The following is a 14,584-nucleotide window of genomic DNA, read 5'->3' as shown; positions in this document are numbered from 1 at the left end:
GTACATGCTCTTCTCTCTGCCAGGAATGCTCTTCCCTGGCTCTGCCCACAATGGATTTCTCCAGTTCCAACATCACCTTCCTTGACCTTCTATCCTAAAGTAAGCCTCTCAGTCATCCCATCCCAGCATCCTGTTTTCATTCTCAACGTGACACTTATTCACTACCAGACACTCATTATTTACTTGCTTGATTACTGTCTCCTCGCTCCATGGGGCAGGGGTTTCTCGTTTTGTCTATTTTGTTCACTGTTGTATCCCCTGCACAGGGCCAGGTACATAGTACATGCTCAAGAAAGCTTTATCAGGTGGATCAGCAACAATATAGTCAGATGGTTAGGTGTGCAGGATTTGGAGGCAGTAAACTTTCCAATCATGGCTCTGCCGTTTACTGCCTGCATGATCTTGGGCAAGCCCTTACCTCTCTGAACTTGTTTCCTTATCTAAAAAAAGAGGGTACACAAGGCCTCTTGCCTTCTGAGATGGCCCACACTCTGTCTGTGGAGCGTGTTTCTAAGTAAACCCACTTCTTACCTATCCAAAAATAAATAAGAGGGTGCACACACCGCACACATCTGTTGCAGAGTATAGATGTAATCATGCTTACTGTCTTGAGTCCATTTTGTGAGTGCTATGTGCCAGGGGCTGAGCTGCACACTCTCTATTCACGCATCAGGGAGGGTTTGTGAGCACAGTGCCTGGTGTGTGGGAAGCCCTCAGTACTCAGGAGTCGTGATGACTGAGATAGATAAGTGTGGCTAGGCCACTGGGTGATTCTGGCCTGTGATTCTCTGGTGCCTCTGTCCTTGCTGCCTACCACCCTGTCTGCCCAGATCCATTCCCCTCCCTCCTGCTCTGTTTCTATTTCTGTCTTTCTCTCCTCCTCCCCAGGCCTCAGGAGGCCCCTGGCTGGCATGAGGCCTTCTTCCTTCTTCCCCAGGATTGGGAAAGAGTTTTCACTGCAGGGCCCACACACCAAAACAACTTCCCTTCCCCAGCCACAGCCCACACCTTCACCTGAGAAACTCCCCTCCCCACACCAAGCCCTGCGCCCTAAGCAGACCCCTTCTCTACCTAAGAGCCCTCAGATTCCAGACAGCATGACCAATGAGCCCTTTCCCTCATCCCCTCCCCCACCAGGCTGGCTTTGGATACCCACACTCAGCTAACTAAGGTCCTGGGGGCCATTCCCTAGCCTCCAGACACAGACATCAGAGGCTACATTTGGTAGTGGTGAGGAACAGATACTGAGGTCAAACTGCCAGGTCTCCAATGTCTTCACCAGGGGAGCCTCGGGCACGTGACTTCACCGCTCTCGGGTGCAGATTCCTGTCTGTAAAATGGGACCAAATGCATCTGCCTCCAACAGCCGTCCGACCTTGGAGAGATGAGCTGTGCTTAGCACAGTGCCTATGTGTAGAATGAACATTTCCTAGCTGCTCAGCACTAAAGATTCAGAAACCTGCCTGCCTTTTTAAAACCCAATTTTGCCACCTTCTGGTTATGTGACCTGGGGCAAGTTACTTTACTTCTGGGCCTCAATTTACTCATCTATAAAATGGGATAATGGTACTGATGTCCTAGGGCTGTTGTGAGGATTAAACGAATTAAGTGCTTGGCACACAGCAAGCACTCACTAAACCTTAGCTATTGTTTGTGCCTTTGGGGTTTTGTTTGTTTGTTTTGTTTTTGACATATTATTCCCCACCTCTAAGTCTCTCAGAGGGTAGGAAACTGTCTGCAAATCTTCCTGGGCCCAGTTAGCTGTCCTACCTTCAGACTCACTTAAGAGCCCTTACGCCGTAATCTAGGTCACCCTCCCCCTCAACCTCCCCAAGACACATGGACACACACAGAGGTCAGCAGAGTGGCCTCAGACACAGAAAAATGTTTAATTCTCCTGCGGCGGAGGGTCCCGGCTCCGGTAGGGAGGGGGATTTGGTTTTGGATTTTGTTCATGTGGGGATTTATTTGGGGGTTAAGAGGAAGGAAGAGGGGTGAGTCTGGTCCTTCCAGTGGGACCTGCCCGGGAGAATGTGTACTGGGGAGATATAATCTGGAGAGACAAGGAGGCTGGACGCAATACGGGAGTTCAGAGGGAGAAGAGATGACGGGACAGAGAAATAAGAGACAAACAGGGAAGGACGTAAGACAGAGACGACAGAGGGCGTGACAGAGACAAACGAAGGGAACGGAGAAAGGGGCACCCCAAGCCAGACCCGACGGGACCAGGGAATTGAATGGGGTGGGGGTGGGGGCTTTGGAGGCCGCCGCGGGACAGAATAGGATCTAGTCCAGCCAGATACAAGAAATGGGTTCCTCGCCCCTGCCCCGGGTCCCGGGCAGGGGGAGGGGTCTCGTGTCTCAGTGCTGCAGTGTCGGGGGACCCTGCCCCTCCCCGCGCTTCGCTGTGTAAGGCACCGGCTCCAGCGAGGTCCGCGAGCGCGCGGGGGGAGGGGCAGGAGGGGGGCTTAAAGTCCGTGGGGGAGAGGAGCTCGGCGGCCCACCCTCCAACCCCCCTAAGCGCGGGGGCGTGACTTCGAGCCGCAGCCCAGGCCGCCCACCCCATCCAGGGAGGAGAAGGGCACGCCTCCCCTGCAGTCCGACGTCTTTGCTCGGAGCTTTGTCCCCCGAGTCCTGCCCCGGCGTCCGGGCGGCTGGGCGTTTGTCCGCGGCACCCAGGCGTCCCGGCGCCCGCCAGCCGCTCACACGGTACTCTCCAGCATCCACTCGGTGCTGGTAAAGGCCAGGCGCGCCCTGGCGGCGCCCAGCCCCAGGTCTCCGTCCTCCCCGGCCGCGCCCCCTCCGGCCCCGTCCAGGTGCGGCGTGGACCGGTGGCGCTTTGTCCGCCGGGCGCGGCGCGGGTAACTGTGGCTCTGGAAGAGCGCCCCGTAGTCCCCGTCAAACGAATAGCGCTGCTGCGGTCTCGGCCGGGCCGGGGCTCCCCCAGGAACCAGAGCTAAAGTGGGGGGCGCCGAAGCCAGCGGTCCCAGGGCCCCAGAACGGCTCCTCCGAGGGCCAGCCGCGGCCCAGGACTCCTCCCCGGAGGTTTCCTCGGACGGCAGCAGGCACAGCGAGGTGGCTGAGCCGCCCAGGGAGCGTCCAAGGACCGCCTCCGGTTCCGCGGAAGCCGTGTCGGCCGCCACGGCCTTTGCCTCGACGGCCACCGCCGCAGCCGGAGCTGGCACCTCGCGCAGCGCCTCGTAGCGGTCTTGCGCCGGCGGGGGCGGGGCTTGCGTTGCGCCTGCGCCTGCGCCGTTGGTCTGAGAGCACACGTGGCTGACCCGCGGAGGCGACCTGGAGGTGCCCTTGACTCGGCGGCCATCCCCATCGCCGTAGACCTTGTAGCGGATCATGAGCAGAACTATGAAAACGAGGACGGAGGCGACAATGACACCCCCGATGGCGATGATCATGGTGCCGCCCAAGAAATGGGCCCTCAGTGGGCGGCAGGGCGCGGGATCCCCCGCCGTGGTAAACTGCACGCAGCCCACCACTCGGGTGGCGGGCAGCGCCGTGGCCCCATCGTCGTAGACGGCCAGCACGCACAGGTCGTAGGCGCGGCCCGCTGCCAGATCATTCACCAGGAAGGTCTGGCTGGTGGATGGGATCATCCTGCGGGAGGGGGCGGGATCAGCGCGGGGTTAGCGCCACTCTGAACCGCGATGCTTCAGTTGCACGTCCCACCCGGGGGGACCAAACGATACATCCCTACCAGTGTCTCACCCTCTACTGGGACAACAGCAGCCATTCAAGCAACAAATTCTCACCCTCTCAGGGCCTTTGATACAGCCCATGCCCCTTATCTGCATGCCCCACCCTCAGACCCACCCCCTGTCCGTGGCTCATCACCTACTAGGATAATTTTAGCCATTCATCTACCCTCATCTACATATCCTGGCCCCTGCCAGGGAGGAATGCTACAGTTTTTATGCCCTGCCCTCAAGGGGCATGCTCCCTAGCAGTGTCTCATTCTTACTAGGACAAATGCAATTCAAGCGTTCTTATCTACATACTCCCACCTTTAAGGGGATGGATGCTACAGGCCACGCCCCCTTACCTGCATGCCCCACCCTCACTCAAGTGGACAGTGAGGTCACCTCACACCCCGTGTTACTCCTACTGGGGCAATGGGTGCTCTTCTAGTTCCTCTCTTCTACACATTCTTGTCCTTTCGGGGAAACCATGATACAGACCACTCCCCCTCATCTGTACATCCTTGGGTATACACATCTCATAGCTGCATCTATTTTCTGGGACAATTTCCAAGCCCCTCAACTCCATATTTCCACCTACTAAGGGGCCAGGGCTAAAGGCCACTTCCCTTCTGATTGACAGGTGCCTTCCAAGCCACACCCCACAACGGTCCACTGGAGATGGTTCCCCTACTGTGCCTAGGACCATGTCTACTCTTTGCATGTCCCGCACGTGTCCAGGTAATAAAGGCAACCACTCTGTGCATGCCCTGCCCCTATACTGCCTGAAGTCACTAAAGCCTGCCCCCCGGTAAGTTTCATCCATAATTGGGGCAAATGTAGCCAAGAAAGCATGCTCCTTTCTTGCTATGGGCCCCTGCCCTCAAATGAGCAGCAGTGTAGAGAAGTGGTTAAGCTGACAAAGTCTGAGAGCCACGATGCCAGGGTTTGAGTTCTCTTCTGCTCCTTGCTAGCTCTGTGACCTCAGGCAAGTTTCTTAACCTCTCTGTGTCTCATTTCCCCCAAATGGGGGTATTAACAATTCCTCCTCCATAGAGATGGCGTGAAGTATGATGAGTTAACATAGCCAAAGGCTGGCACTTAATAATTTCACTAACAGCTTGCGTCCCACACGATGCTGGCCAGTAACCCTTGCTGTGGCTCACACTCTCCTGCCAGCTGTGCTCCTCCGCATCTACAAGGCCATTCCCACTAGGCCTTGCCCCTCTTCTGTTGGCACACCCCTTTCATGTCCAGCCTCGGCTAACCTGGGACTGCCACATCCACATAGATTTGCATGCACTCAATCTCGCAAGCTCTCCTCTCCCACAAAGCTCTTAGTGGGTCACCAGAGACAAGAACCGCCTCTTCATCTGCGTGGGGACTATGCTGCAAGAGCGCCACCTCCTCTAAAGGCCATGCCCCCATCTCCACAGGCCACCTTCTGGTCCTGAAACCCACCTCAGTTCCTCCACCTCCAGAAGGTTCCACCACCACCAAGAGCCATCCTCCCACCGAAAGACTTCAGGTAAGGCCCTCACCACCTCATAAAGGCCAACCACCTCTCTGACTCTCCCCCTGCCTGCCATTTCACAGACCAGTGCCCCCCCCCACCCCATCCAACCTTGGGCCCCTGGCTCTAAGTCTTCCTCTTCCTCTCATCATCCCTTCTCAAAAAGCCTTGGATTCTTTTTGCTCCTTCCCCCAAAATAACCAGTTGCTAGGGACTCCCCCCTTTCCAAGGACAGAGGCTGGCTCCTTAAGAAAGCTTGAGCCCATGTGTCTCTAATTGGCTGTAAGACCCAAGCAAGCAGCAGAGCAGGCTTCTGGTTGGTTGTCACCTCCGCCCATGGCGGCAGTGAGGAAGTTAACTCCTGCAGTGCTGTAGCACAGGGGCCTGCAATGGGGGACGGAGGATAGGAACTGTGGCCCTACAGGGAATGGAAGAGTCCCAGGGTCTGTTGCCCAGCTGGAGACAGAGGGCCACCAACGTTGGCATACATGCAGGGTCTGGGGACCTGTAAACCTCCCTCCACTCCATCATGTAGTGACCATGGGTTAGAGAGAGAAGGAAAAGAGAAAGAGAGAGGTGGAGAATCACAGAAACCAAGAGCTGTTTACAGAAATGTATTATCCATCTCCCCTAATCCCTGCCTGGCAAACAGTAGGTGCTCGATAAACATGTGTTCAGTGTAAAAAGGGCAGAATTAGGTGTTAGAAGGGTAAGAACTGGAATCCTGGCTCTGCCTCTTTCTGTGTGACCTTGAGCAAGTGACTTCCCCCAACTGAGCCTCACTTTCCCCTGTCTGTAAAATGGGAGGGGGATCATGGCTGCCTCACAGCGGAGTTGGGAAGGTCGAATGGAGTAGAATCCTTGGTAGCACGTTATAAAAGTTTTTGTTTTGTTCATTTGTTTGCCCTAATGTTTGTAAGACTGGGCCAGTGTTTGATCCATCTCGGTAGGCCCGGGCCCAGCATGGAAACTGGCATGCAGTAGGCATTTATTCAGTGTTTGGTGACCAGATTCAAAAAGAGAGGAAAATGAGGATGACAGAGACAAGAAAAAAGGGAGGCATCTACTCATTCAACCAACAATGGGAAAATGCCTACTGTGTGCCAGGACCGTGGCCAAGAGAACGCTGGGCAAGGTGAAGATGGAGCCCAAGAGGCAGACATCTCAGTGCAGGTCTGAGCACCCCCAAGATCTGAGGTTGCCCACGGGTGGGGAAATGGCTCCACCCGCTCTGGCGCCCCCAAGTGAAGTCAAACACAGGATTAAGCATTCAGTGGGCACTCTACAGTGTGTCCAAGGGAGGCAGAGCCAGGATGAAGGAGAGACGTCCACAGAGTCCACAACCACCTATCAAACTCTCCCACTGTGTGCCAGGTCTGTGGCTGTGAGCCACACTCAAAAACTACCCAGCTGGAGAGGCAACGCAAGGCCAAGGCTGTTAATTCATCGTGTACGGCCTCCTCCCTCCGGGCTGTGAGCTCCCTGAGGGCAGGGACTGCTCTCTTGGTCTCCCTGTGTCCCCTGCACCCAGCTCAGGGCCTAGCAGAGAGCCGGGGCTTAGTGCCTCATGAGGGCAGGAGGGAGAGAAGGTACAGACAGACAGAGACATGGCGAGAACAAGAGAAAAACAGATGATGGGGGAAAGTAACTCTTTAACATCTGTCTACACCATATGTGTCTGTCCTCACCGGGGCGATGGCTTCTAACCCAGTGGATGGTGGAAATAATTTGTATTTATATCTTTTTCTCATACTTTTCTGTTTCTATAATGTACCCAATGTATTGATACAGTAGCACTGGTATATAATTTCCAAATATGAAGGTAACTGTAAATATATATGTGTGAGTATACTTCATGCTCTAGAATGTTTAACTGACAAGGTAGACAATCGGACACCTTTGGCGAGCAGTGACGTAGACCACGAGCCCCACGAGAGCAGGGATCATGCTGGGCGCACTCAGTTGTAACTCCAGTGCCCAGCCCCGGTCTGGCTCATGTGGGTGCGAAACGAAGATATGCAAAATGTGTGAAACACAAAGACAGTGAGACAGAAAGAGAGAGAGAAGGAAATATGGCAAATGAGAGCCGGAGACCACTCTACGTACCCATCTAGAACCCCAGCTGAGCAAGAAGGCCTAGTGAGCCGGCAGATGGGAGGGAGGGCCCCTGGGTTGGGAGGAGGTCCTGGGACTGCAGCACCCACCTGTAGACAAGGGAGTCATCCGCGGAGCTGTTGTACTGGACCTGGTACATGCGGATGCCAGGCACGGGCCTCTGGGCTGGCCAGCGGATGAGCACGGAGCTGGAGGTGAGCTCGGCAGCCACAAGCCGGCGCTCAGCCCCAGATTCATTGGCACCAGGTCGGCCAGGTGTGGCGATGTCCGAGGAGCCAGGCTCGGTGAGAGGTGGTGGGGCGGCCGGCGGGGGCGCCATCAGAGGCAGAGGCACCACGCACACCTCCACCGGTGCCGTGGCTTCCCCGGCGGCGTTGGAGGCTATGCAAGTGAACGTGCCACTGTCCCGCAAGGTGGTGATGGTTACATCCAGTGTCCCATCCCCCCGGACCCGGGTCCGGCTCGAGTTCCCCAGCAACCGCCCATCAGGTGCCACCCAATGCACTACCGGCTCAGGGTCACCCACAGCGCGGCATCGCAGGCTGACCGCCTGGCCCTCCACCACCAGGGCCCGGCCGCCTGCCTGCCGAGTGATCAACGGAGGTTCACACAGGAACTCCTCCTCGGGGATGGACCAGAAGTAGCGGTCAGTGAGGTGCTCAGGGGTGGCGCACGTCTCCAGGTCATCCTCCCTCGTCAGCCGCCGCAGCCAGAGCAGCTCGCAGTTGCAGTGCAGGGGGTTGCCGCCGAAGCTGACCGTGAGCGGCGTGGGTGGCTTTGGCCCGGGGCCTTGGGACCTCAGGAAGAGCCCGTCAGGGGGCAGTTTATGCAGGCGGTTGGAGGTCATGTCCAGGCGAACCAGTTTGTGAAGCTGCACGAAGGTACCTTCGGCGATGTGGTCGATCAGGTTGTGGTCCAGCGTGAGGGTGTTCAGGTTCACCATCTGGCCTACGGCCTCCCACGGCAGGGCCTCCAAGTTGTTGTAGGACAGATCCAGGTCCTCCACGGTGGAGAGAAAGGCGTCGAAGGCGGCCGACTCCACCCGGCGGATCTGGTTATTGCCGAGGATCAGGTGGCGGAGGTTGCCCAAGCCGCGGAGCTGGTCGCCCCGGACCTCCGCCAAGCGGTTGCTGTCGAGGTGCAGGGCGCGGAGGGCGCGGAGGTCTGCAAAGGCGCCGGCCGCCACCTGGCCGATGGTGTTCCGGGAGAGGGTGAGGTGCACCAGGCTGGTCATGTTGGCGAAGTCTCGGCGGCGGACGGCCGCGATGAAGTTGTCGGTGAGCCGCAGCTCCACCACGCGCCGGTCGATGGCCGGAGGCACAAAGAGCAAGCCGGTCTTGGCGCACAGCATGGTCAGCGTGGGCGCCACGTTCTGACAGATGCAGCGGCCGGGGCAGGGCTGGCCTCGAGATGCCCCCGCCCAGAGAAGCAGCAGAAAGGGCAGGGCAGCAGGCGGCAGCGAGAGGAGCGCCGAGGAGAAGGGGCCTGGAGCCATGGTGCAGGGGGAAGACGGGAGGAGTGGGAGGTGAGATCTGCAAGGAAGGAGAAGGGTCACCCAGGCGTAGGGCTTGACCGCCAGCCTGGCCACCCTGGGATTTCCTGCTAGGAGTCCGACCCAGATCCCTCCCTTCCTGACAAGCGGGTCCTTTAGAACAGTGACAAGACTGATCATCAGCTGGCATGCACTTGTTAATAGATAACAGTATTTCCATTGCTGCTTGGTAAATTACCACTGCCCCACCTCTGAGTGTCCTACCCACCTCTGCCCTTCTTCTAGGAGCTCCCAGACCTCTTATAATCTCACAACCAGAGGGATGTCATCTGGCCCAGCCTGTGTCTTCCACTACCCATGATATATTTTGAAAAATCACAGCTGACTAGGGCTTAAAGTCATGGATATCAAAGCCATACTCCCTGGGTTCAAATTCCAGCTCTGACACTTACTAGCTGTGTGACCTCGGGCAAGTGTCTGAACCTCTCTGAATCTCGGTTTCTTCATCTGTAAAATGGAGATAAAAACAGGCCTTACCTCTGTGAGGATTAAATGGATTAATGAGCATGGTATACTCAGAACAGTGCCCAGCATATAAAATGTGTTCAATACATGTAAGTGGATAATTATTATTATTATCATCGTGTCCAATATGTGCCAGAGATAAAAATGTGCACTATTATTAAGAGCAAGGGCTTTAGATCAAATAGACTCAGGTTCAAGTCCTGGCTTCCCCAGCTTGCTAGCTCTGTGACCCCAAACCAATGATTTTCCCTAACTAGGCCATAATTTCCTGATTTGTAAAATGGTCTGATAATTGTACTGTCTTCATTGGGTTGCTGCAAGAGTTCAGTGAACTCATTCATAGGGGTCACTGAGCATCAGGCCTGGCACACAGTAAGTATTCAGTAAATGTTAAGGGTAATACACCCCCCGCAACCTCTGGCTGTAGCAGAGGGGTTCTGATGGTGGGAGAGGCTGAGAAAAACACATCAGTCTCCCTGCTCAGTCTTGAAAAGTCTTTCTCTGAGGCTGGTTTCATCCTGGGCTCTGCTGAGCTCCCACACAGGGGGCAGACTTTCATGCTCACATTAATGGGCACAAGGCCCCATATATGCCTACACACACACACACTCACACACACACACACACTCACACACACACACACACACACACACAAAATCAGGCTGTGCCTCTGCTCCAGGCAAAACCTTCCGGCAGGGATTCCCCCTGCGGCAGCTGCAGCCCACGACATGTCAACTCCCATCACAACACAGGGTGGGTGGGGGGTGAAGAGAAAAGGATGGGAAGGGGGGGGTCCCTGAAACTGTTTTCACCCCACCCCATGCCCCAGTCCCTGCTGGCCCACCTCCCAGGAATCTGCATTTGGGGCCTGTGACCTGATGTGGCCTTGATCCTTCGGCCCATGGGGAGGGGGACTGTGGACACAGAGAAGGGGCCAAGAGACAGAGACGAGGGGGAGGGAGAGATGGACTCGCAGTTACAGAGAGACAGATTCAGAGAGAGAGACAACGAGATAACAAGAGAAAGAATCTGAAAGAAAGGTGAAGAGGCAGTAAGACTGAAGCAAAGAGAGCCAGAAAAACTGGGTGGAGGAGACACACACAGAAAAGAGAGACTGAGACACAGAGATGGAGAGGGGGAGAGACAGGAAGAGAAAGTAAGAGTGTTATAGAGACAGATAAAGACGGGAAGAAAGAGAGAGACTGAGGGAGACGGTGATGGGGCTGAAGAGAGAAAAAGGCAAAGTCAGGGTATCCCACCATCTCTGAGGCCCCCCACTAATTTGTCTTGCACTCCCTCCAGGACACTGCTCTACAATGGACAGAAAACCCTGGCCTGGGCGGTGGCGCTCCCAAGGTAGGAGGCCCAGCTCTGTACCTGCTTGGCAGTAGGGTCTCTAGGGCTCAGAACCACAATCTATGCAACGGGAAGTCCCACAGCTTGGGTGGGACTCAAGTTGAAACTGTAATAATAACACTGAAAATAGCTAACATTCATCGAGAGGCAGTGCAGCCTTGCCGGACAGAATCTGGCCCCAACCTTTCCAGGTTCACACCCCCAATTCCCTGCTGTGTGACTTTAATCAGGTGACTTCCTCTCTTTGTGCCTCAGTGTGTTCATCTGTAAAACAAGGATGATAGCACCTGCCTCACAGGATTATTGTGAGGATTAGATGAGATAATACACTGTAACATGCTTAGAGTAGTTGCTGACAGAGTAAACACTATATAAACGTTAGCTGCTATTAGCGTTAAATTATCGTTTTCTCTGGCTTTTTCTCAGCCACCAGCAGGTCTGAGTATCAGGAGATTTTCCCACGTACATGCACATACACACACACAATGGTAAACTATATCCATGCCACTCTCCAAATGCAGGGTCATATCACGTCAGGAAACTCTTTTGGATCCTTTACTGATATGTGGAAACTTCCCTTTTCCGACCACTTGACTCATCCTGAAAGGGGATGCCTCCAGGTCTGAGACCACCACCTACCACCCATGCCATGGTTCTTTCGAGCCCTTACCCAAACACGATGTTCCTGACCTTGTCCCTACCCCCCAGCCTGGGGGGCACCTGGTCCCTGCCATAACCGCCACTGAAATCCATACAAGGCAGTGTTCCAGGCCTCCAGCTGGCTCAGAACAAGCCCAGTCACTCCACATCTCTCTCCCCAGCCTGTGGGACCCCCACTCACCTCTCTTCAGGGAATCAGGGCCTGGGCCAGTACCTGCAAAGGAACAAAACCACACCGTTAACATTCTTCTGGCTCCTCTCCGGAGACCTGCCGCAGAGACCATCTCAGCCAAGGAAGTCCCTGGTGTGATCACTCTCTCAGCTCCCCTGCTGCAGATTCTGCATAGTCTCAGGTGGACCCAGGAAGTCATCTCTGGAAACCAAGGAGTCTGGGCCTAAGACTGTTCACCCTCCAAAACCCAAGAGTCTAGGACTTTTGTCCTTTGTCCTCTGGGGGCTCAAGAGGCTAAGAACCCCACCCTCCCCTTCCCTCAGATTCAAGAGTCCAGGTCTCAGTTCCTGCCTTTCTCAAGACACAGGACTCTGGCCCCCCAGCCCTCTTCTCCTTCAAACCCAGGATTCTAGGCTCCCAGCCTCCTCCTTCCAGAATCCACATCCCAGTCCCCCAACTTCAAAGACCTGAACAGTACCAGGAGCTGGGGGAGGACCAGAGATTCTCATCTTCACCATCACACCACTGTCACACCAACATGTGTGGACATGCCAAAACCCACATGGGCCCACAACCCACGACTCTCCATCTGGATTTCCATGGACACAGCAGCATGATCTGTGTGCCCCCCGCCCTCAACAGACTCTTGGTCCAGGATGTGGGCACACTTGTATCCATGGATCCCAGCATACCACAGGTCATGCCACATGGGCCCCAATTCACTGGGCCCATAAGTGGGGTCAGCCTTGTGTCAAGGACACAGGCACATGTGCGCATATCATCCTGAATATATGTATTTGAACATACACAACCCCACCCCCCAGAGACCAACGTGAACACAAAAATGGACTCACAGTATAGACACATACCCTCAAGGTTGACACACCAATGCACAACCACACATACCATATTGCCTTTTCCCTTGTACACTCACACACAGATGCACACACACAAGAGTGAAACCCACGTGTCCCCAGGTGCGTGCACCTATAACCGATCTACCCTTGCACACTCACCAACACACAGGGGCACACACATACAACAGATGCTCACGTGCACAGATACACAGGTGCATGCTCTTAAATGCCCAAACACACTCATGCAACTTCACATATCCCCATGATGCATGGTCACATACATTACCACACCAACAGATGCACGAATGCACACACTCGCGAATACACACCTCACACACATACACAGAACCACAACATGCACAGATGCTTACAAGGCTGATACACACTCAAACAAGCACACAGGTACAGAAAGACCCACCTCTGCACAGACACTCCCAGGTGCTCACTCATAACAGACGTGCTCGCACAACTGCCCTGTGAGGGATTTACACACTTACAAATACACACAAAATATTGAACCACAGTGGCACAGTCAACAGATAAGCAGAGAACCCCACTCACACACAGTCATGGACACACATGCCTCCCAGACCTGAGGCACCCCCGCCCCACCTACTGCCCAGGCCGAAGAAATCCTAACATCCCTCCCTCCCAGCACAACCCCTCCCCAGCCAGGTCAGAGTTCAGCAGGTCGAATCTCAGAGGGTTGAGGGCCTGAGTCGTAGAGCATTGGTCCAAGGCAATCCTCCCACCAGCAGCCCAAAGGTCCCTCAGCCTGGCTATCTGGATGCAGGCAACTCCGGCCCCATCTGCGGAGATCTGGCCGGTGAGGGAGTGGGGTGGGATGGGTGTGGGAAAGGGCCGGGTCTGCATCCCTCCCCTAGGGCCCATCTGTCCATCCCTCGGCCTCTCATCCCTCCATCTGTCCACCTACCGGCTGCCCATCCCCCCCCACCCAGCCACCAGGAAGGGGAAGACATGGCCGTCTCCCCCAAGGACCGCCGAGGACCACCACCCCCCCGGAGTTGACATGGACCGAGGAAGCGGCAAACTCCCCTCCCCCAAACCCACACAGAGGCCTGGTCCCACGAGGCGCTGAGCCCCAGCCCCCCGCCGGGAACCTGACATGGACGCACAGACACACACCCTCGGAGACATACAACCCGCAGACACACACACACACGCACAAATGGACACCCAAGCGGGCACACCCGGTTACACAGATCCTGGGATGGACATCCAACCCGGACACAAACACCCAACGCAGCTAGCCGCGCGAAGACACTAGCTGCGGGGGGGTAGGGTGGGGGACCCACACCTGGGCACACAACCCACGCACACACACCTGCACACAGCCCCTCCGATGGGCGCGCGACAGCCCCCCAGACACACAGCAGGAGGGGCAGCCACCCGGGGGGACACACACGCACGGCAGGACACAGCACCTCGGCTCGACACCCGGCACACACCCGGATGGCCACACAAGCAGGGCGCCGCACACGCCGGCGCCGGGCACACAGAGGGCCGCGCGAGCGCACGCCGGGCCCGCCGCAGCGCCGCGGACACACACTCACACGCTCGCACGCTCACACCGGCGCTCACACCGGCGCCCCCGCCCGCCGCCTCCCTGGCCGCTGCGGGCCGCGCTCACCCAGTCAAGGGGGGGCCCCGGGCCCGGCCCCGCCGCCGCTGCCTCGCTCCGCGCCATGGTGGGGGGAGGGCCGGGGGAGGGGGCGCGGTGCCGCGGGGCCGCCTCCCTCCCGCCTCCCGCCCTCCCTCCCGAGCCGCCGCCGAGCTCCGCCCTCCGCACCGCCCGCCGCCGGAGCCCCGCCGCCGCCACCACCGCAAGCGGGGAGGGGACGCCGACCGGAGGGGCCGGGCGGGGCGGCTACACGCCCCCGCCCCCCGCCCCTGGGCCAGCTGCAGACCCCTCTCCCCTGCGGAGCTGCCGGCCCGCCCCCAACCCCTCCCCAGCCCCACCTCCAGCCCTGCCGGCTTCCCGGGAGACCACCAGACCACGCCCCGACTGGCATGGGGAATCCTTGAAGCCCCAGTGGAGACCTCGGATCGTGTCCCAATGCCCAGGGGGACTCCAGATCATGCCTTACCTCCTTTGAGAACCCAGACCATGTTCCTCAGCCACCCAGGACCACAAATCATGTCCTGCTCTCCTTGGTGACCTCAGACTCTGCCCCAAACCCA

General features: G+C 56.8%; 1 protein-coding gene across 6 annotated transcripts; it reads right to left on the bottom strand.

The window, feature by feature from the left end:
- Positions 1-1,865: 1,865 nt before the first annotated feature.
- Positions 1,866-14,152, bottom strand: LRFN1 (leucine rich repeat and fibronectin type III domain containing 1). Of its 6 annotated transcripts, none has more exons than XM_030874293.2 (5): positions 14,034-14,152; positions 11,535-11,567; positions 9,265-9,319; positions 7,410-8,852; positions 1,866-3,612 (listed from the first exon to the last, which is right to left on the bottom strand). In XM_030874293.2, exons 4-5 carry the CDS (start codon positions 8,813-8,815, stop codon positions 2,703-2,705), a joined length of 2,316 nt encoding a protein of 771 aa, XP_030730153.1. In that variant the 5' UTR covers positions 8,816-8,852; positions 9,265-9,319; positions 11,535-11,567; positions 14,034-14,152; the 3' UTR covers positions 1,866-2,702. The 6 variants fall into 6 exon arrangements, with proteins under 6 accessions (XP_030730153.1, XP_060149128.1, XP_060149129.1 ...); XM_060293145.1 differs by lacking the exon at positions 14,034-14,152 and adding an exon at positions 13,828-13,931; XM_060293146.1 differs by lacking the exon at positions 14,034-14,152 and adding an exon at positions 13,728-13,841.
- Positions 14,153-14,584: the final 432 nt, after the last annotated feature.

Source organism: Globicephala melas, unplaced genomic scaffold (genome assembly GCF_963455315.2).
Source record: "Globicephala melas unplaced genomic scaffold, mGloMel1.2 SCAFFOLD_905, whole genome shotgun sequence".
In the NCBI taxonomy this organism is placed as follows: Eukaryota; Metazoa; Chordata; class Mammalia; order Artiodactyla; family Delphinidae; genus Globicephala; species Globicephala melas.
This window is presented reverse-complemented; position numbering and strand designations above follow the sequence as displayed.